Below are 22,381 nucleotides of genomic sequence, written 5' to 3'. Positions count from 1 at the left end.
GATTATGTGTATTTCCATTTTAAATGGAAATATAAATCACCCTCCAAATATACTAATTCCCATATCCCTCCCCACCAGGAATATTTAAAAGGTGATTTCTACCTGAAGATCGTGCTGATATTCTTCGATACTTTCTTCTAAAATTTTGAGGTTGTTCTCTTTTTTTTAATTTAGAATTTTAAACTTGAATTTAATTTTGTATAAGGTATGAGGAAGAGATCAATTTTTTTTCCTTAAGTCAATTGTCCCGACACCTCTCATGAAGAATTCATCCTTAGCCCACTGGTTCGAAATGCCTTCTTTATCCTAAGTCAAATCCCCTAGATACATGAATTTTTTTTTTGGACTCCAGTCTATTCTTATCTATTTATGTGTACCCACGTCACCTCTTTTAAAAATTGCAGCTTTATAATAACTCTTTAGATCTGGTAAGGCAAGATCCTAACCCCCACCATTTGTTTTTTTCCAAGGGGCTGGGCTATTGTTGCACATTTCCATATACTGTGTAAAATCGTCATGAGATATTATGTATCTGTATGTCTGTGTCTTTACTACTGTTTTTCTCCATTAGAAAAAGAGCTCCAGGAAGGCGTTTTTGTTTTGTTTTATTTACCACCATCTCCTTACTATCTAGAACAGGGTTAGGCCCATAGTAGGCCCTCCATAAGTTTTTGTTAAGGGAATGAATAAACATATGGATTTTAGAAGCATCCCGTCAAGTACTACAGAGTGTTTTTAGTATTTTGATTGAGATTGCATTGAAGTTTTAAATTATTTCGGAGAGAATCAACATCTTTACGACGATAGTCATTCCCTTATTGAACACAGCACGTCTCTCCATTTTTTGTGACTTTCAATTTTATTATTTCCTCCATGAAGGTCTTATATACTTCTGATTAGTTTATTCATAAGCATTTCATAGTTTTTGTTACTGTGATGAATGGGATTTTAAAGTTATTATTACATTTTCAAATTGTTATTGTTGATATATAGAAAAGTTCTCTTGATTTGTAAATATTGAACCGTTCTAACTCACTAATTGTTGCTCTGGGTTTTCTAGGTGAGTAATCACATTATCACAAATAATGGCAATTTGGTCTCTCCCTTTCCAATCTTTAAACCTCTTCTTTTTTTTGTTTTGGCTTGTTTGTTTGTTTACATCTTTATTGGAGTATAATTGCTTTACAATGTTGTGTTAGTTTCTGCTGTACAACAAAGTTAATCAGCTATATGTATACATATATCCCCATATCCCCTCCCTCCCACCCTCCCTATCCCACCCCTCTAGGTGGTCACAAAGGACCAAGCTGATCTCCCTGTGCTATGCAGCAGCTTCCCACTAGCTACTAGCTATTTTACATTTGGTAGTGTATATATGTCATTGCTACTCTCTCACTACCTCCCAGCTTCCCCTTCCCCCCCTCACCCCGTGTCCCCAAGTCAGTTCTCTTCATCTGCGTCTTTATTCTCTTCTTTGTTTTTAATTTCTTATCGTGTTAGTTGTAACTTCCAGTATATTGTTGACGAGTAGAGATCTTGGCTCATTTCTGACTGCACTGGGGTATCATTCAAGATAGGTCAAGGTTTGCTGCAGTAACAAACAGTCCCAAAATCTAGTGGCTCAACACAATCAAAATTTATTTCTCATTTACACCTCATATTCAACACAAGTCATGGGTCAGGGAGGGGTTCCTTATTGTTATTTCTCAGAGACTCAGGCTGATGGAGGCTAAGCACGTGGACGTGTGCTTCCACAATCACTATGGCAGGAGGAATTATGTACTGGCTTTTGAAGCTTCCACCCTGAAGTAACTGCTGTTCGGTCCACTGACATTTCAAAGCAAGTCGCATGGCCAAGCCTAACTTCCAAAGGGGTAGGGAAGTGTGATCCTTCCATATGCCAGAAGAACAGCTGGACCGTGGGAATGCTTCTCATGCTCCACCGTTACACATGGTGTTTGCTCTAAGTTTCTGGTAGATAACCCTTTATCAAGTTAAGAAGTAAGTGCACGAGTTTGTTTAGAACTTGTTAAATAAAGAGTTTGTCCTTATCATGAATGAGTGTTAAATTTTATCAACTGTTTTTATGTCATCTGTTTGATGTGTAAATGTTATTTTTCTCCCTTAATTTGTTAAGGCATTTATATATGCTGTTTCTTTACCCAGAACATTCTCCTCCGCTGTCCTCTTCAAACAGTTTTCCTGGTTAATTCTCATTCTTTAGAGCTCATTCACTCATCCAGCCAATATTGATTGAGCAATGCTATGTGCCAGATGTTGTTCTAGGCACCTGGGATACATCTGGGATACATCTGGGATACAGAGCAGATAAAGGTCTTGCCCATGTGGATCTTACACTGGGGGGAGGAAAGAAAAGAAACGTATAAAATAAATAAGTAAATTAGATAGCATGCCAATAGTCTTGAGTACAACAGAGAAGAAGCAGAGCAGAGCAAGGGAGAAATGGAGATGTTGGGAGGGTATAGTCAGAGTAGGTTTCTCATGATATCAGGGCAACGACTCAAAGCAGGGGCAGAGTTTACTAGGTAGGTATCCAAAAGCAGACTGTTCCAGGCAGAGGGTAGCAGTGGGGCAAAGGCCCTGGGGTGGGAATTGCCATGTGGGTTCTAGAAGCAGTGAGGAAGTTCCGGGATTGAAGCTGAGTGAGTGAGCCTGGCAAGGGATGAAGCTGGAGAAATAGTAGAGGAGGGTGACTGTGAGGGCCTTAGAGGTCATAGCAGAGCCTTTGAGTTTTTCTTGGACTAAGATGGGAGCCCTTGCAGACTTTTGAACAGAAGGACAGAATCTGACTGAGCTTTGAAAGGATCCCCCTGATGCAGTGGTGAGAACCACCTTTAGGGTGGCAAGGGTAGAAACAGGAAGACAGGAGGAATCGCCTACGATAACTCAGGTGTGAGATGAAGATGCTCCTACGAGAGTCATAGCAGTGGAGGTGGTGAGAAGTGCTGAGATTCTGGATACATTCTGAAGGAAAAACCATGATGATATTCTAATGGATTAGATGTGGAGTGTGAGAAAATAAGAGAAACCAGGATGGCTTTATGGCTTTAATGGAGCTGGAAGAGTGGAAGAGGCTTTAGGTGGAGAAGGTTTCAGGTGGGGGAGGATCAAGGGTTCAGGTTTTTTTTTTTCTTTTTCATTATGATAATTATTTTATTGAGATAAAATTCACATATCATAAAATTCACCTCTTTAAAATGTGACTTCGATGGTTCTTAGAATATTCATGAGTTGTGCAACCATCACACTATCTAATTCCAGAACATTTGTTGACCCCCCCAAAAGGAACCCATACCCATTATCCACTCTCCTTCCCCCCCCAGACATCTACTTTCTGTCTCTATGTATCTGCTTATTTTGGAAATGATATATAGATGGAATCATACAGTATGTAGCCTTTTGTGTCTGACTTCTTTCATTCAGCATAATTTTTCCAAGGTTCTGGACTCTTTGAATTTGAGGTGTTTTATTAGACTATTAAATATTTAAGTCTGGTAGAGAGGTGAGGGCTAAAGGATACAGAAAATATAAGATATCTGTAAATATATATACAGAATCATCAATATATGGAAGAATACTACTTAAAATCATGAGACTAGGTGCAATCCCTCATCAAGTGAGTAAGGACAGAGAGAAGGAAGATGCCCAAAACTGGCACACTCGAACATCTGGAAGAGAAGAAGCCATCACAGGGGACAGAGAAGGGGCTGCTGGTGAGAGGGAGGCAATAGAGAGTATGGATCCTGGAAGCCTGGGGAGAAAGTGCATGGACAGAAGGCTGTGATCACCTGGGTCAGATGCTCCTAAGAGGTCAAGTAAGATGAGGACTGAGAAATGACCATTGGGTTTAGCACCCAGGAGGTCATGGAGCTCCTGGTTGACCAAGAGCTATTTCAGAGGGATGTCAGGGAAGAAAACCTCATCAGAGCGGGTTCAAGAATGAGTGGGAGAAGAGAAACTGGAGACAGGAGAGACATCTCTTTTGAGGAGTTTTGCTGCAAACCTGGGGTGGTAGATAGGAGAGAAGTGAGGCCAAGAGTGTTTTTTGTTTTGTTTTCAAGATGGGAGAATCAGCATGATGTTTGTTTCAGACAGGAATGAACGATGCAGTGGGAGCCAAAAATTAATGATGTAGGAGAGAAAGGGGAGAATTGCCGGACAGGGTTCCTTGAGGAGGTGACGGGACAAGATTGATCCCAAGGGGAAGGTTGGCCTTTGATGGGGCTCGGACAGGTCATCTGTCGAAAGAGATGGGGAGACAGTATGTGGGTGCAGACCTGGCCAGAAGGCAGATAGCAGGCAGGGTAGGAGTCTGTGTTCCTAAATTTTCAAGGGATGGAAGAAGCACGGTCTTTGGCTGAGTGAGGGGGTGGAGGTGTTGGGAATTAGAAGGGAATGGCGTGAAAAGGTATCTAGAAGAGAGCAAGTGCACTAGGGAAGAATAGTGTGAGTCCAGGCAGCATTAGGGTGCAGGTGAGGTCTGTGTGCCCAGTTCAGATATCACCCCCTCCCGAAAGTCTTCTCACCCCCAGACTAGGTCACTCCCCTTGCTGCCTCAGGGCCCCTGTGGTGCTTCTCTCTCGCAACTCTGATCACAACTGGAATGAAATATCAACTGTATTCTTTAATTCTTTAATCCCTGTAACCCTCCCTAGACTGTAAACCCCATGAAGACATGAGCAGAGGCTGTCCCCTCCGTCGCGGTATCTTGGCATCTAGCTCCTCCCACACAGTAGTCTCTCAATACATAATATTTAAATAGTTGAATAAATGAATGAAGTAATGGATGAGAAAAGTCCTGGAAGCTGCATGTGTGCTTTTAGTCGGCCTAGATTTCTGAAGCAACTCCTTCCGCATCCCTGTGAGATTCTGGACCTCCTCTCTTCGCAGTTTTTACCCCCACCCCAATCCCTTCCCCGCTCCCCCTCCCCCTCCCCCTCCCCCTCCCCCAGCGCTCCGTTTTGCGGGCGCTTCTGCTTTAAGGGCCCCGCAGAAGTCGAGCCGGGCGCTGATTGGTGGTTTATTCTAACGGATAGAGGATGAGCTCATCTGCAACCAATGACCGAGCTGCATCCGGCCAGACCCCTGCACCTGGGTGGAGGGCTGAAAGCAGCCGCCCACGGTGCAAGGTCCCCCGCGGGGGCGAAGGGGCAGTGGCGGCCGGGCTGGGTCTGGCCACGCGGACCGAGCTCCTGGCTCGGGCAGGTACGGTGTTTGCCCGGCTCCTCCTCCATCCCCCTCCCCTAGGAGAGGATGCCCCCTCTTCTCACTCCCCCAGCCCGCCTTCCTCGGCGACCCCCGAGGGGCGGTGCACCTTGCGTACCGGGGACTCGCGGGTTGGACGCGACGCTTTCTGGGTCCAGGCGCGGCTATGCGGTTCTGCCCGGAGGGACCCGGCCCAGCGGGTGGTCCCGGAAACCGGGCCCTGACACAGAGCAGCCCGCCCTGTCGGCCTTGGTGCCTCTGAGCACGGGACTCAGCGCGGCATGTCCCTGGTGACTAGGCCGAGTGGAGAGGGTGCGGCTTCCCTTCCCCCCTCCCTCCACCTCCTGGCCGCATCCTGGCCAGGGTTCAGCTCCCCGCTGGCTTCACGATGTGGGTTTTCCTCCCCGCCCCACTCCCCATCCTGTTCTCTCCTCCCTCTCTCCACAGAGGCAGAAATGACCTGGAGTTGGCAATTTGGGCCCTGCTCCTTCCCAGTGGGGCCTGAGGGAGCGAAGGTGCAGAGGCTGCAGTGAGGGGCAAAGGCAGCTCTGCTGGCCTCTCTCTGAGCCCTTTCCTTTCCTGAAGACACTGCGCTTATCCCTTTGGCCACTTGTATCGCACACTGCTCAGGGAGGAGCTGCTGTTCGGTCCTTGGAGGCCACGTGGCCTCCTGACCTTCTCAGAGACAGAGCCAGGAGGCCAGAGGCATCCCCTCCCTAGGGCTGCTTGGGCTCTGACCTCATTCCTCTAACTCCACCCAGAGTGGCACTGAATCTGCCACTCAGTCATCTCATTTGCCCACAGACTTTAAGGCCAAGCCCTGTGCCCGGCTCTCTGCCTGGCTTCTTGGGGGTCCTCACTCCCTGGCCACACTGACCTCAGGACCTAGGGAAATGAACTAAAGTAGGGGCAATCCATTCTGTTCGAGGAGGTACCATGGAGCCGAACCTTGAAGGATAAATGAGATTCCCATGGGAGGACCAGGACGGGGAGAACAGGCAGGATGGAGGGAACAGTATAAGGAATGGCCTTTGGGCCCCGCGCCCTGGCTTCAGCCTCAGAGTGTGTGACCTCCATGTTTAATGTGTATAGAGGCCCTTTGCAGGCATATCCTCAGCTCTCTCCAGTGCTCAACACATAGTAAGTGCTCAAGAAATACTTGATGAACTGAAATTGAATTGAAAACAAAAAACCCAGAGCCCAAAGCATGTTATTATTCTGTTATTACCACCACTTAGGAAAGGTCTGGCTCAGTGAGGGATGTTACCCACATTAGCTCTGATCCCTCCAGCCCTTGGACCTGAGCATTAGTCTTCCCAATACTCAGTGGAGGAAACCAGGGTGCAGATGGGGTTTTACTCCCAGCAGGATTCTCCCTAATGCCTCTGCTCATTCCAGGTCCCTGCTCCAGGGCAGCCATGAGCCTGGTGGCCCGTGAGTGTCCCCCTGGCCCTGGCCTGGACCCCGAGCCCTGCTCATGAGTGCGGTCCCAGGCCCTAGTGTACCGGGAGCAGATTTGCAAGCGGGTCACTCCAGGGGCATCTGACATGACCAAGCGCGACTACCTTGTGGATGCAGCCACACAGATCCGGCTGGCCCTGGAGCGTGATGTCAGTGAGGAGTATGAGGCAGCCTTCAGCCACTACCAGAATGGTGTGGACGTTCTGCTCCGAGGCGTAAACGGTGAGGCTGGGGCTGGGCATGGACGGAGGCCGGTGGTGAAGGGCTCATCCCGCCATCTGTCCATCTGAGCTGGGCGAGCAGGGCTCTCTGTGTGGGCCCTGCAGGGCCTCTGCAAAGGACAGTAATAACAGTTCTCATTTATCGAACGGTTCCTATACACCAGGCGCTGGTCTAAGGGCTTTACTTGTATCAACTCATTTCCCATTCACAGTAATACAAACCACTGTATATGTTCTTGCATGTACTTCCAAATATGTAAGAATGATTTTTATTCCTGTTTTCCAGATGAGGAAACTGAGGCACAGGGCAGTTAACTAGCTTGCTTGAGACCCCACAGCTGTCAAGTGGCAAAGCTGGGGTTTGAACAGTGTGGGCTCCAGAGGCTGTGCGCTTAGCTCACTCAGCTTGCCCGCCCCTGGAGCTGGGCTGGGGTCCTGCCCTCGGGAGGCTTGCATTCTAATGGGGGGAGATTGATGAGTTGATGATGGACTATTATAGTCCCAGGTGGCAAGAACAATGAGGAGGAACTGAAGGGAGGGAAGAGGGAAACTGAGGCCAGATTAGGCTGGCATAGGGCGTTTTCTAGAAGTCAGAACCCTAATCTGAGTACTGAAGAATGGTGGGCATGTTGTCCAGCTGAAGGGCTCGGTGGGGCTCCAGAGGGAGAACCGCACAGGCCTGGAGGTGAGAGGGGAGGCCTGTTCAGGGAAAAGGAAGGCATTTCCAAGTAGGGGGAGAGGCTGGCCCTGAGGCCACTTGGAGACCCCTGAGGGCCTTGGTGGCCAGGCTGGGGGTAGGAGTCAGGCCCCAATTCACGCTTCCTACCCTCCCTCCGATGAGACTTCTCAACACCTGGGCTTCGTGCCTGTCCAGTGACTTCCTTTACCCTCCATCCTGATCCCCATTCTGGCCTCTTTCACACTGGGCATCAGAGATAGATAGAACGTGTGCTCTCTGGGGACTTCTGTCTCCTACTCTGTAAAACGGACATGGAAATCCACACTGTGTCCCTTCCCAGGGTGTGATGGTGGCCAGCGAGGTAGTAGGTGCCAACTGTAAAGTGCTGTAGGCTGAGTGGCGACTGTGGTTCCCAACCTCTCCTGCCACCATCCCTCCTCCTCCTCCCCTGCTGGTCTCCCATCCAGAGGAGGACCCAAGGACAGAGGTGGGGTCAGAATCCACTGAGCAGCATCAGAAATAGGCACTACCTCCTCTGGAGGGCAGAGGGCGGGCAGTGGGAGCCCAAACCCCAGCGCCCTCCCAAGGACAGGACCCCTCCTCCCCACAGTCGACCCCAACAAGGAGAGATGTGAGGCTGTAAAGCTGAAAATTACCAAGTACCTGCGGCGGGCGGAGGAGATCTTTAATTGCCACCTGCAGAGGACGCTGGGCAGTGGAGCCAGCCCTGGCACGGTAAGGAGACCCCAAAGGCCTGAGGGCTCTGAGGGGAGAGAGCTGAGGCCCTCACCCCACAGGCCAAGGAGCTGTCGCCCGCCATCGGGGCGGCAGGCAGACGGTGGAGAGCACAGTTCGGCTGGTGTGTGTGCCAGGGCTGCCCTCCTCCCTGCTCCTGGCTTCCTCTCTATCCCACACTCTCCATAATTCATTCATTTGCAAACGCTTAGTGAATCATCTCCAGTCCAGTCTTACACCCCCACAGAGTACACACACACACACACACACCTCCCTACCCTCACGCATGGCCCGTACACGTGCTCACCTGTGCGCACACTCAGGCTCCCAGATCTCTCTGTGTTTGGCTGGGCTGCAGTGAGTATTCGGAGCAGACACAAATACCCACGTGCGTATACACACACTTGAATATGTGCATATATAAATGTGCAGAAGTCCTCTCCCCATACGGCTTTTCTTGACCCAGTGGGCACTCAGACAGGGTTGAAGATGCACGCACACTTCTCAAGCCCACAGGTGTGCACGTACACACCCCTTCTAGGCTTGCTGCACCTTGTAAGCTGCTTCCCCCAGAGCAGGTGCCTGGGCCACATGCCTTGGTTTTCGAGGCGTGTTCCCCGAGATGCACATGTTCCCAGGTTACTTCCCCCCTCCCTGGGCGTATCTGCCTCCTGTGGATGAGGCTTCTGAGAGGGGGTTTCTGAAGCCCTGAGAACTCCCTGTGTCTGGGAGGAGGGCTAGGTGGGGGGACCGAGCTGAGAGGGTGGCCTGGCCACCCTGGACCAAGGCCAGCTTCTCTGCTCAGTCTGTCCCTGTGAGGTGGGCCCTGCCTGTACCCTGGTCCTGCCCTCTGTGGCCACTGCTCTCCTGGCAGCCGGGGCCCTGCCCACTGCCTGCTGAGAAGGCCGTGGCTGAGTAGGACTCACCCTGAGGCCGCTACGTGGCTCTCTCCTGCCTCTGCAGGGTTTCAGCAGCCTGAGGCTGCGGCCCATCCGCACACTGAGCTCTGCCCTAGAGCAGCTGAGGGGCTGCAAGGTGGTTGCCGTCCTCGAGAAGGTGAGTGAGCACCGCCCGAGGTGTGGGAGGAGGTGTTGCGTATAATTGGGAGGGGCAGGTGTTGGAAAGGGGTCAGAGGGTCCAAGGGGAGGAGATGGCTGTGGCGGTCCCGCACCCTTCCTCCACCCCAGCCCACACCAGTCAGCTCTGGAAAGGAAAATGTGAGGAAAAAGCAGAGGCGCGCAGCTCCTCTCCACAGCCCGCCAGCTCAGACGCAGAAAGCCACTCCCTCCGGGACCCCCAGCCAGCCCGCGCTGCCCTGCCTGCCTGCCCCAATTCCACTTCGCCAGGGCTGCAGCCAGGAGTCTCCCCACCTAGCACAGCCCAGAGGTTCCTGTGGTGGGAGTGCGCTTATCTCCAGAAACCCGTTCTGCAGATGGTCGAAGTGGGCTGGTGCCTTGTCCAGGGCCTTGGCAGCTCTGCCCTTTCTCTCCTGGCTCCTCCGGCCACCCCCCCATCCTGACCCCATCTGGGATCTTTTCCCTTAATTCAGGGCAGACAGGAAGATAGGAGCTGACAGCCAAACCTGAACCTGGGACACTCTTCAGAAGGACAGACAAGTTGGGTCAAATGAGATTTGAGCCAATATTGGATCGCTCTCCGCCCCAGCCCAGGGATACCTGAATATTTGCTAAAGCGTTTTTTTTCTCAAACTGGCTGTTTATCAGAATCCCCTCGGGGAGCTTCCTAAAAATACAGATGCCCGGGCCCCATCCCAAACCCACTGAGTCAGAATTTCTAGGGTTGAGCCCAGGCACCTGTAATTTAAAACACTCATGGGGGATTTGGACGGGTCTGGGAGCCCGCAGAGAAAAGGGGACCGGTGTGTGCTCCCCGACATGCCGAGGGTGAAGTGCTGGCCGGGCTGGCACCGCGTGGCCACAGACGAGCTCCTTTCCCTGTCTGGGCGCTGGTTTCCTCATCTGGAAGTGGAGGTAAGGATCCTCCCACCCACCCCCGCCCCACCCAGCGTGATGTGGGAACTAAAGTGAAATGATTCGGGGGAAAGGCCTAGCACACGCTAAAGCATTTGATACAAGTTTGGTGGCCGTGAAGGCGAATGACGAGAGTGTGTGGCGAGCAGACTTCCCATCCCAGCCTTGCTCCAGCTGCTGCTCCCAGGTCCCTGGAACAGGCCCCAGTCTGTCAGCCAAGGCCCAGCAGCTTCCATCTGCCCAGCCCTTCCCTCCCATTGCGCGAGTCCACGTGGCTTGGCCGCTTCCCCGGGCAGGCGGAGGAGGTGACAGCCACCACTGTTTCCCCGTGTGGGATCCCACCGAACCAGTGGTGTTTTGGAGAGAGGGGTTCTGGGTCAAATAAGTTTTGGAAACAGTGAGTTAAAGTTACATTACTTCAGTTTTTTAAGTATAGGAAGTTTCAAGCTTTTAGGATGCAGATGTACACAGTGAATCTCCAAGAGGGAGGTCTGTGACAGTATTCCCCGAATTTGAATTTAACCCCGGACACACATGTGCAAAGCATTTTTGGAATCCCATATACTGAGGCCTGTGCATATGGGCATTAGAAATTCAGGCCAAGCCCAGCCATTCTGTCTTGAGAGTGCCCTCTTTTCTTTCTTTTTATATACTTTCTTGGGCACTCAATTTACTTACTCCACCTCCCTCCTAAAATCCTGCTTCCGTTTTCTGAGTCATTCCCAAGCCAGGAATACCAATCTCCTCAAATTAGGAGAGGTGTTGGGGCCACTGGGCCCAGGTCCCTGCAGCCAGGCCTGGATGAGTATCACCACATTCCATACCACAGCTCTGCCCAGGCAGATCTGGGCAGGCAGGTGGGAGGGCAGTACCAGCCTGCAGCAGCTCGCAGACTCAGGGGGAGCAGAGGGCCTGGCTCAGGAAGCCTTGAGTGCCCCCAGAAACACCCCATTGTGAGGGTTAAAGGGGCTGGGGAGCGGGGGGTCCCTTGGGACCGAAGAGATACTGGCAGGGGTAGGGGGTGGCAGGGAAGAGCAAGGAGGGTGGATCAAGGACTAGGCAGGCAGCAGGCCAGGAGAGCCAGGGTCTGCTCTTGGGGAGCCTGGGGGGCTTGGGACACAATGCTGCCTATTTGCTGAGCTTTGTCCTGGAGCCAGGCCCTGAGTCAGGGAGGGGAAGAAAGAGAAGACCAGCCAAGTCACTTCCGTGTTTTTGGCTCAAACACAGGGGTGTTTTTTGAATTATTGTTAGTTATCAGCATTTAAAAATTGGCAGGTTTCGTAGAGAAGTCCAGATTTCCTACTTATCCTGAGAAATCAGAAGCTCTGGAAATGCTGCCTCACATTCATGTCAGCCGGAGCAGAGGACGGGCTGCCCGATTTAATGGGGCACCTGCCCTCCGTCGGCCCCTTTCTCATCCTGCCCATTGGCTCACATGCCCAGCCCCTGTGGACCTTAGTGCTTGAGAACCTGCTTGAAACTTCTGGATTTGTTTGCTCCAGGAGGAGTCCTCCTGGCCTTGGTACTGTGGACATTTTAAAAGAAAGTGTTAATGTGTTTCACCAAAGCTTTCATTGTCCCTGAATCCCGAGAACTCAGTGGGTTTCATTTTTAAAAAAGAGATTTCCCTTTTTATTTTTTATTATTTATTTATGGCTGCATTTGGTCTTTGTTGCTGTGCACGGGCTTCTCATTGCGGTGGCTTCTCGTGTTGCTGAGCACAGGCTCTAGGTGCGCGGGCTTCAGTAGCTGTGGCTTGAAGGCTCTAGAGCTCAGGCTCAGTAGTTGTGGCTCACAGGCTTAGTTGCTCCGCGGCATGTGGGATCTTCCCGGACCAGGGCTCAAACCCGTGTCCGTTGCGTTGGCAGGCGGATTCTTAACCACTGCGCCACCAGGGAAGCCCGAGATTTCCCATTTTAAAAAGATGAAGGCAGGCACCCTTCACCAGAACTGCCTTCCACCTTCCCGATAGCAATACTCACCTGACATTCGTAAGGCCCATTCTAGTTTGCCAAGCTGTCGCATTAAACCCTCTCGGTCACCCTGGGGAGGAAAAGGGTTATAAACCTGTGCAGTCCGCTACAGTAGTCCCCAGCCACATAAGACTATTTTAATTCATTAAAATTAATCAAAATTAAATATTCTATTTCTCAGTGGCACCAGCCACCTTTCAAGGGCTTGATAGCCACATGTGGCTAATGGCTTCTAATGGACAGTGCAGATATATAATATTTCCATCATGGCAGAAAGTCCTACTGGACAGTGCTGCATTTTTTTAAAGGTATTTATGTATTTATTTATTTTGGCTGTGCCAGGTCTTAGTTGCGGCATGTGGACTTCTTAGTTGTGGCATGTGCGACCTTGTAGTTGTGGCATGCATGCGGGATCTAGTTCCCCAGCCAGGGATCGAACCCAGGCCCCCTGCATTGGGAGTGCCGAGTCTTTCTTACTCACTGGACCACCAGGGAAGTCCCTGGACAGTGCTGCATTTTAATCATTGTCTTACAGAGAATGTAACTGAGGTTCATAGAGGTCAAGGGACAAACTAGTGCTCTATAGCACAGAGCAAAAGAGGAAGGGGATTTTTTTTATTTGCTTGGTTTAATGGGAAAATGCCCCCTTTTGAAATACCATGAAAGAGAAAGGAGTTTAGAACAGAAAAGAAAAAAAAAATTCCCCACCATCCTATCTAATTCCAAGATAATCACTGTTAATGGTTTGGTCTAATTCTTTCTTGATAGATGTGTGTGTATATATACATTTTTTCTTCTCTTTTTTAACACACTTGTTTCAATGTACTGATCAAGTTTTATTTCTGGCCTCCACGACCTTCACTGCTGTTTTTTTGTAAACGAGAAGACTTGCCCAAGACAAGACAAGGTGGAGGGGAATCCCACTTGGCAAGTGGCAGTAGGGAATTATCCGGGGTGTCAGCACTTGTGGGAAACTGTATTATCCTAAATGACCCCAGAGTTCTCTTTCTTTCTTTTTCAAGCTTTGCGTAAATTTGGCCAAAGAGTGGGGACTAGGCTGGACTCCATCTCTGGCTGTTGGAGGAGAGACCTCTAGTGGTCAGAAGGGATGCCTCACGCCTGCTGCCCCTGTGCTCAGAGTCCACCACCTTCATCTCACTGACGATGGGGAAACTGAGGCCCAGAGGGGAAGGCATGCACCAGGTCACCTGGTTGTGCCCCTATTTGCAGTTATGTCTCCAGGGCTCCGGGATCAGCCTGTCTGGAGTCACATCTTGGCTCTACTACTTTTTAGCAGGGGGACCGTAGGCAACGTAACCTCTCTGAACCTCAATTTCTTCATCAGTAAAATGAGTCACTAGTAATGCTCACCTGGTAGGGCTGGCGAATGAAACTAAATGACCTCGATAAAGCCCTTAGCGCAGAGTAAATGCTGATTAGGCAGTGTGGGGTTTCCCTGTGATGATATTAATAATCGTCACTATAGACTATCGAGAGCATGTTATGTGGCAGGCACAGGCTGCTGCTGTACTTGAGTTGCTCGCGTTAATAGAATCCTCCTAATGGCCTTCTGAAGGAGGTACTGCTATGACCCATTTTGCAGTGAAGAAGGCCAAGGTTCACAGAGGCCATGTGACTTGGCAAATGTAACTGACATTCCCACCGCCTTTACATTCTCCAAGGGCCTTCCCATTGGTGGCCTCAACAAACCAGTGATAAGGGAGGGTGGGCATTTGTAATTCCTGTTTGGTAGATGAGAAAATCAATTCACTCACCCAAGATCTGAACCCCAATCCTAGGCTGCAGCCTTCGTCACTGTCCAGTGGCCTGGCCTCAGGGCCTGGTTCCCATGTGCCACTACGGGGAACGTGTGCAGGGCAGGCTGACGGCTAAGAAGTCACAACACCAGGGTGCTGGCCTTGCCCCCCACATGCCCCTCATCTGGGCCGAATCTTCCGCTTTCCTCCCCTGACGTGTCCTCTCCTATGGCTGGGGTCCACCCCTGCCCACCATGGAGATGAGTCTAGGGCCCAACTCCAAACAAGGCTCTGCCCAGCAATTGGCAGGCCACTGCCTCCAAGCAAAACCAACAGGAGAAGGAATGGACTGCCCTCCAAAGATAGCCTCCAGAAAGAAAGACCATTTAAGAGAAGGGGCTAGGGGCAGGGGACGAGACCTGAAGGAGCACGGCAAGACCACAAGGTCTCGGGCACCACTGGGGCCACATTCTCAGAGCCTTGGCTTCTTCACCTGTAACATAAGAGATCAGAGAAGGTGACTGGCTCTGAGGTCCCTTCCAGCCATGACACCCTCGGACCGTACAGGATGGACCACTCAGCATGCATGCGGGAAGCACCGACTACCTCCCTGTCCTATGCAGGTCTCTGGGAGTACAGAGCTGGCCATGTGGTCCCTGCCCTCTCGGAGCTCACAGCCCAGCGGGGAGACAGGAAATTAGGCACAGTGTGATAGGGTGAGCCCAGAGAGCACTGGAGACAGAGTAGGAGCCCCAGCCTAACGTGAGGGTTGGGAAGGCTTCCTGGAGGAGGTGGTACCTGAGCTAAGACCTGCAGATCTAACAAGGGTGGATGAGCAGGACAGGTTCGATGTCAGTTTGGCGGTGGGGGGTACACTCTGCACTACCAAAGCCTGGCCTCCCAGCCCAGCCTTGGTGGAGGACCCTGGGAGGCTGGGGCTGGGGCCATGGAGTCCCAGGAACTAGCATGTGACTTGACTAGTGCCACCTGGACCTCGGCAGGTGCAGCTGGTCCAGGACCCAGCGACTGGAGGGACCTTCGTGGTGAAGGCAGGTGCCGCCCAACCCCCTGCCGTTCTGCATTCCCCTTTGGACTTTCTCAGAGCTCTTGGAAACCCCTACCCCCTGGGGAACCTCTACCCAGAAGCCGTATGGGAAACCCACACTCCCTCCAATTCAACAGCTGTTTGTTCTGCCCCCAGCATGCACCCCGCCTCCCAGAAATGTGCACGTGTGCACACGCACACACACATTGCCTCATCCTTGGACCAGAGATGGGAGGGCCTGCCTTCCAGGGTGTAAAGAGGGTTGAGGGTCAGGTTAGGAACTGGGGGCAGGCAGCTGCTCTCCAGGGTGGCTCCCACCCTTCGTCTGGTTGCCCCTGAAGAGCAGAGCAGCCTCTGGCCAGTCCCCAGCTGATCTGCCTGCTCTGCTCCCTCCCCAGAGCCTGTCCAGGTGCCACGCGGTGAGCCGGGAGCGGCTGACCATCATCCCACACGGCGTCCCCTACATGACCAAGCTGCTGCGGTATTTTGTGAGCGAGGACTCCATCTTCCTGCACCTGGAGCATGTGCAAGGTGAGGGGGCCCTGTCAGCTCCTCAGGCCTTTGGGATGTCGTCCTGTCTCATCCTCTTAAACTGCCGAGCCCAGATGCCCAGCACAGACCAGGGGACCCAGCCTTCCTGGAGGATGATGGCTGCTGGGGGCTTCTGTGTGGTGCCAGGGGGGCAGGGGACGTCCTGGGAGGATGTTCACATCTTGGGCGGGTGAGAGGGCATTTATGCAGATGTCCCCTTTGTCACCCTCTCCTCCAGTCTTGGCTCTTTTCACTTTCCTAGTCTGTGCCCACCCCTCAGAGTGGCCCCGTGGGGTGATGGTGCTGAAGCTGTAAGGACAGGAACTGGGTCACGTAGCAGATATTTATTGATCAGCTATGACTTTTTTTTAAATGAGGTACACCTCTCTGGGTCATGATATACAGTCGTCGCAGGTCCGTGCCTGGCCTTGTTTTTATTTTACTTACTTAAGCTTCATTACACTTTTCTCCCTTAAAAAAAATTATAATACATTGAACACTGGCGAACCCACCACCTAGACCAAGGACATTAAGAATAATTTACATCTCCTTAGGGGTTAAGCACCTATTTTGTGCCAGGTTGTGAGGCTGGGGCCACTTTAGGTGGGTGGAGAGGAGGGGAGAGGGCATCCTAGGCTGAGGGAGGGGAGGGAGCAGAGGTGAGGACCTGGAAGGCAAAGGGTCCGTGCCCAAGACGGGGGGTGGGGGGTGGCGGGAGTGGGAGAGGGACCTGGGCCCCACGCTCTTTTACTCCTGTCCCCATGCTTGCTGCACCCTCTGCACGGCCCAGGAGGCACTCTGTGGTCCCACCTGCTCTCCCAGCCGTGCCTCCAACAGTCTGGGACTAGGTCTGGCTCCAGCCTGGAGAGGATGAAGGCTCAGCTCGACTCCCGACTCAGCCTCCAGACCCCAGCTCGCTTCCCACCTGGCCACACCTGCCTGCAGGACGGAATCCCCCTGGAGCCTCCCCGGACTTCTCAGAGCCTTACCCCGGCCGGGGGGGCTGCAGCCATCAGACCCCAGAGAGAGGCTGAAGGTGAACTCTCAGCCGGGACCGGCCCTTCCTGCTCCTGGGACCTTCCAAAGGCCCCAGGTGGCCACCTGCACCACCAAGCCAGGCGGGGGCCTGGCCAGAGCTCTGATCCGGGGCCCCCTTGCGGGCTCCCTTGGGTTCGTGCAGGGGCCGGCCGGGTGCTGGGGGGCTGTGGCCGAGGCAGAGGTCGGAGCCGCCCCTCAACCGGTGGAGCCGCCTGGAGTGTGAGGGAGGAGCAGGTGAGGCAGTGGGCAGCCGAGATGCTGGTGGCCCTGGAGGCGCTGCACGAGCAGGGGGTGCTGTGCCGGGACCTCAATCCCCGGAACCTGCTCCTGGACCAGGCAGGTAGGAGCCCTGGGCCCAGGGGGAGAAGAGTGGGCCCTCACCCTACCCCACCCCTCCTGCGGGAGGCCCCCGAAGCCTCAAGACAGAGAAGGAAATTTCCCCAAAGTCAAGCGGATGCAGAGGTTATCTGCTTCTTCCCTTGCCTCCCCTCCCCGGCCTTTTCAGGAAGGACTCTGCTGAGCCTGGTTGGTCAGGGTTGAGCTTGGGAAACAAACCCTTTCCCTCGATGAGCTCAGGGCAAGGCTCCTGTGAAGACCAGGTTGTTTCGGGGCCTCGGCGTTGCGGGGGGGCGGGCCCTTAGGGAGCTTCTGCCCAGCGCAGCCGCTGGCCCCTGCCTTGTGGCTGTTGGGAGAAGCGCTGGAGTCCCCTGCGTCACGCCTGCAGCTCCAAGATGACTAATAGCAATTTTTGTCCCCTTTTATTCCTCCCTGCATGCACTGCATGACAAGGCCACATCCGGCTCACGTATTTCGGCCAGTGGTCAGAGGTGGAGCCCCAGTGCTGCAGGGAGGCTTTGGACAAACTCTACAGCGCCCCAGGCAAGAAGGGAAGGGGTAGGGGGTAGCCCTTGGGTGTCTTTATGTGGGTTGAGCCAGGGGACTGAGGATGATGGAGGGACCTGGGGCACCTGGGTAGGGTGAGTGGAGGGGAGACACGCCTCTTTGGGCAGGCGAGACTGAGACACGTATGTTCTTGTTCCCACAGAGGTGGGTGGAATTTCTGAGCTGACCGAAGCCTGCGACTGGTGGAGCTTTGGGTCTCTGCTGTATGAACTGCTGACGGGAACGGTGAGCGGTGTGTGGGCAGGGTGTAGGGCCTCGTGGGTGTCACTGAATGTAGGAGGGGCTGGGGTTAGTCCAGCCAGTCGGTGTTGGGGCAGAGCCTGTCTGGTTCCCGGAGACCTGGCCGTTGGGCCCAGTGTTCTGCCAGCACAGCTCCCGCCTCCACCGCCAAGACCATGAGAGACCGTGGAAGCCACTCCCACCCAGGCCATGGCCACACTTCGCACCGCTGCCAGATGAGTGGCTATAGCTAGGGAGACTGTCAACTCAGTGAGAGTGGAGTCGGGATGATCAGGGAAGGTTTCTGGAAGAGAGCGTCCGGGCCTGGATCTGGAGGGAGGGTGGAGTTTGACACAGCCCTTTTACTTAGAAGGCCACCGGATCATCCCCCAAGCCTCCTCTCCCTGCTGCTCACTCCCCACATCCACACCCTTCAGAGCTATAACCCCCAGACTTTGGCTGGACGACCAGAGAGAGGGCCTCCTTCATCCCAGGCTGGCAGCTGCCCTGTCCGGCCTGGGTCAACCCAGAGCTTAAAGTTCCCCTGGCAAGTACCCTTGCTCAGGATGATGACCTCCGCCCTCCATCCTCCCTCGTGAGCTCAACGCCACACCTGGGGCTGGTTAGGTCGGGCAGCAGGGAGAGGCCAAACTGCATTTGAGAAGGAAATGCCCCAAGTGGATGCAGTGTGACCGGAAGTCCAGATCTGACTGGTCCCTCCTGGCTCCCTCCTGGTTTGGTCCTGTAGCCAGGGCCTTTGAGAGCCCTGGTTGCACACAGCCCCACAGAGTGGCTCTCTCCTCTTGGCCTCCCACCACGTCTCCAGATCAGGGCTTCTGGCCTTCCTCCTGGTCGCTTCTTGCCTCTCTTCCTGACCTCCAGACAGACCTCTCTGCTCCCTGCAGCTGCACCCTTCTGGAGCACAGAGAGGTCCTACCTTCTTCCCTCGCCACAGCCCTGCCTTGGCCCTGGCAGTAGGACGCCATGTCAAATGAGTCGCCCATGGAAATTTTTTTTCTGTAAGGAGACAAGTTTCAGTGCTATTCCTGATAGAGTGCCTGCCCTGACTGCAACCCAAGACCGATGTTTCTAGCAAGCTTGGAGCCAGAGGGACCTGGGTTCAAACCCTGAACTCAGCACAAATCCCTTGGCCTCTCTGAGCCTGCTTCTTGTCTTTAAAATGGGGGTAATAATACTTACTCTGAAGGTTGTTGTGGAAATTACGGATAATGGGTCTCAGGCATCTTCCGCAGCCTGACATGCAGTAGATCCAAAGCAAGATGCAACAAGCAGCAGCATCATCATCCCCATGAGATGTGACACAGGGGGAACAAGATAAAACCTGGCCGCCATTGGAGTGTACAGACCCTCCTGGGGTCGCCCCCGTGTGTCTTCCCAGGCGCTGTCCCAGAGCCACCCCTCAGGAATCCAACCCCACACCCAGCTCCAGCTGCCCGAGTGGCTCAGTCGCCCTGCAGCCTCCCTGCTGACTGAGGTGAGGTGTGGCCGGCCCGGAGCAGGCAGCTTCTTTGGCCTAGGGTGGACAGAAGGGAGGACAGAGCCCTGTGTGTGAACAAGCTGCCCAGCCTATTAGGTGTCTGATGTGGGTGCAGGAGGTTAATGGGGACAACAAATTTCTGTATGTTGGTGGCCAAACACCAATGTCTCCCAGGGTAACACTGGGGGTTCTGTGGGCCGGGCTGGCTGGGAGCAACGGGGCTGGGAAGGCCTGCCCAGTGCTGACTGGGCCTTTCTCCACAGCTGCTGAAGTTTGAGCCCGCCGGGCGCCTGGGCGCTGGAGGAGGCGGTGTCAACAAACTCAAGTCCCACCCCTTTTTCAGCACCATCCAGTGGAGCAAACTGGTGGGGTAACCGGAGGGGGTGGAGTAGGCAGTGGAAGCAGCTGGACTGGTCTGGATCTCCTCTCTTCTCTTTGCCTGCCACCCAGAGCTGGCCATTCTAATCAGCGGCCCTCGGGCAAAGAATGAAAGGCAGCTTGCCTTTCCTGGTCGGGCCCCTCCCTTGGGCCTCAGAAGTCTCTTCACTGACCAGGAAGGGCCTACGGAGTCCCCCAGCCACGTCCTGGAGAAACCCTTCCTAGATGGTGCTGAGCGGGAGGGAGAGAGAGATCTCAGCCTGTTAGGCAGCTTGAACCCCTCCACCCATCAGTCAACAGTCACCTGCTGAGTGCACACCCTGGACTTGAACTTGGACCTACCATGTTAAAAGGTGCCTTCCTTTGCATTAGCTCTGAGCTACTGACCACCTGCTGAGCCGTGAAATTTTGTGACTCATTATCTGCCATGTGCCCCACTCGGGATGTCTCTGGAGACTCACCTCAGGATACTAGTCCACCGGCTTAGTGGTCCCAAACCAGGGCTGCCCTGGCTGGTCATCTTAACCATGCAACTAGTGGGCCTCTTCCACCAGAGGCTACTTTTGCAGGGGGTCGGGAGGCTGGGGAAGCAGGGAAGAAGTCTGTAGTGGGCATGGGGTGGGGTGAGGGAATGGGACAGGACAACTCATTCCCCCCTCCTGACCATGCCCCTTATCTTGTGATTACAGACTTTGGAGAGCAAAAGGAAAGGAGGGGAGGAAAATAAGGATAAAGAGGAATGGGGGGAGAGAGGAAGGCACAGCTCTGCCACTTAGAGAAATTTTGGAAACAAAGAGCTCCCTTCCCCGGCTAGCCCACCCATGTGGAGAGAAAGGAAAACCTGCCCCACGGGTCTGAGGGGAGACCGCCATTCAGTCTCCAGGCTGAAGCCACTTGAAGAAAAGTTGTACCCACTAGGACTCCCTTCTCGGACGTTCGTCCTGTTTACCATTTTGCATTTTAGTCTTGAGGGTCCACTCAATCCACTGCCCACTGTGACTTCATATCCTTTTGAAATGAAACCACAAAACACATGGAATGATTGCCCAAGCTTTTAGCCAGAAGCAAAATGTTTCTGGTCTCGGAAGAACTGGGGTAAGTAGTTATCCCCAAAGACAACTCCCTCCCCAGATTCGGGGGCCTTCTTCCTCTCAGGACTCACCCTGTCACTGGGGTGTGGCATCTAAGACAAACTTCCACAGATCTCCACCAACTCCTCCCCGCCTGCGTCTCCGGCACCACCAGGTGGCGCCTCTGACACCACCCTCCAGTCTGGCTGTGAAGGCCCAGCTCTAAATCTGGGGCTGGGGACCTGTTATGGGCATGGCGCGAAGCTCCTCAGGCCCTCTGGACGCGTCTGGGGGACGTGAGAGGTGCAGCCTTTGGAAGGTCCTGGCTCTCCCTGGGGCTTGCCCACGGCCCTCCACCCCGACTCCAATAAAGCCTGCTGTTGCCTCTGGTGTCCTTGCCTCATTAACGCAATGAGAGGGGATGGGGAGATGGGAGGGTTCCTCCAGAGCAAGCTCCACGATAACCAAGAGTGTGCTTGGATCCTGCTAGGAAGGAGGAGGCAGGGCTGGTAGTGAACAGCACACCAGCCTGTACCCAGCAGAGCAGTCGTGAGCCCCCCAGAAAGTGGCAGCACTGGGCTCCGTGGGAAGTAAAACAGGAAAAGACATCTTTGAAGAGGGTCATGGTGCCTGGGGGTGGTGCAGGGGAGTGGACCTAACCCTCACGGTGACCTCTTCAACAGATGGTGGCTCCTGAGAAAACTGGAATTCAAAGAGGGAATGACAGGACCCGGCCAGAGCCTGGTGGAACCCACTCCAAGTCTGTTCCTTCCGCTACACTCCCTCAGTCAGGTCAGAGCACCTCCAACTACTGTACAAAGTGCAAGTTGCTTCTGGAACTTCTGGGCCTCATTCATGCAATGAACACTGCACATCCGGCACTTTGCTAGGCCCTGAGTTTAGAATACTGTGGTCCCAGCCCTTAAGGGGCATACAGTCTATTTCCATTTGATAAAAATGGGGCTAAATGTACCTCCTTTGTAGGTTTACTAAAGAAATTAAAGCTTCTAGCTCCATGCCCCAAACCTGACCTAAAATTCTTCCTTTCACTGAACCCAAGCTTTTTCTACTAGCTCTAGTTCTACCCTCTAGGAGCCACTCTGTTCCCGTGACAGACCTTCACGTGAAGATGGTATCACCGCAAGCGAGATCAGCAGGCAGGGACTGCGTGTGGAAAAGCCAGGCTGAGTTTAAGCCTGGACACCATCAAGCCTATCACACGTAGTCAGCGCAGATTATCTCTCAACCCCGTCCACTCGCCGTCACACACCACTTGCTCCTAGGAGGTGATCTACCCTCATTTGTTCAAATCAACCTTGAGCATCTGGGTACCCACGTGGCAATCAAGTGCAAAATGCGAAACTATGTTGCTCCACCACTCCCCCATCCATCCCAGAAATAACGCGAGGCAACGCCACCAAAATCTAAATGTCTGTTGGTGTCTGAAGGGGCTTCACGCAGGTGAGAACCAGTTTCTCTTCAACAGTGTGGCTTGCCGGGCTCACCAGGTTCGAGGAAGGAAGTGCCCTGGAAGGAAGCCAGGGCACTTTTCTGGATGAGAGGGACATTACGTGGCTTTCAGTGCTAATGACAGTTACAGTGCTGGAGACTTGCACAACCTCAGTAACCAAAAGAAGTACAGAAGCAGGAACCCTG

The 22,381-nt window shown here is 53.2% G+C and overlaps 1 protein-coding gene across 4 annotated transcripts; it reads left to right on the top strand.

Moving 5' to 3' along the window:
- The first annotated feature begins 5,024 nt into the window (after positions 1-5,024).
- Positions 5,025-21,114, top strand: RPS6KL1 (ribosomal protein S6 kinase like 1). Of its 4 annotated transcripts, none has more exons than XM_027120041.1 (12): positions 5,025-5,226; positions 5,674-5,741; positions 6,625-6,909; positions 8,198-8,322; positions 9,286-9,378; positions 15,045-15,092; positions 15,487-15,619; positions 16,410-16,997; positions 17,447-17,536; positions 17,703-17,785; positions 19,179-19,274; positions 19,541-21,114. In XM_027120041.1, exons 3-12 carry the CDS (start codon positions 6,774-6,776, stop codon positions 19,649-19,651), a joined length of 1,503 nt encoding a protein of 500 aa, XP_026975842.1. In that variant the 5' UTR covers positions 5,025-5,226; positions 5,674-5,741; positions 6,625-6,773; the 3' UTR covers positions 19,652-21,114. The 4 variants fall into 4 exon arrangements, with proteins under 4 accessions (XP_026975842.1, XP_026975840.1, XP_026975839.1 ...); XM_027120039.1 differs by having other exon boundaries at positions 5,674-6,157; XM_027120038.1 differs by having other exon boundaries at positions 5,674-6,366.
- The last annotated feature ends 1,267 nt before the right edge of the window (positions 21,115-22,381 follow it).

The sequence above is a fragment of the Aethalodelphis obliquidens genome, unplaced genomic scaffold (genome assembly GCF_003676395.1).
Source record: "Aethalodelphis obliquidens isolate GAN/ISIS:26980383/991018 unplaced genomic scaffold, ASM367639v1 scaffold21, whole genome shotgun sequence".
NCBI lineage: Eukaryota > Metazoa > Chordata > Mammalia > Artiodactyla > Delphinidae > Aethalodelphis > Aethalodelphis obliquidens.
Note: the sequence above shows the minus strand (reverse complement) of the source record. Positions and strands in the feature narration are given on the sequence as shown.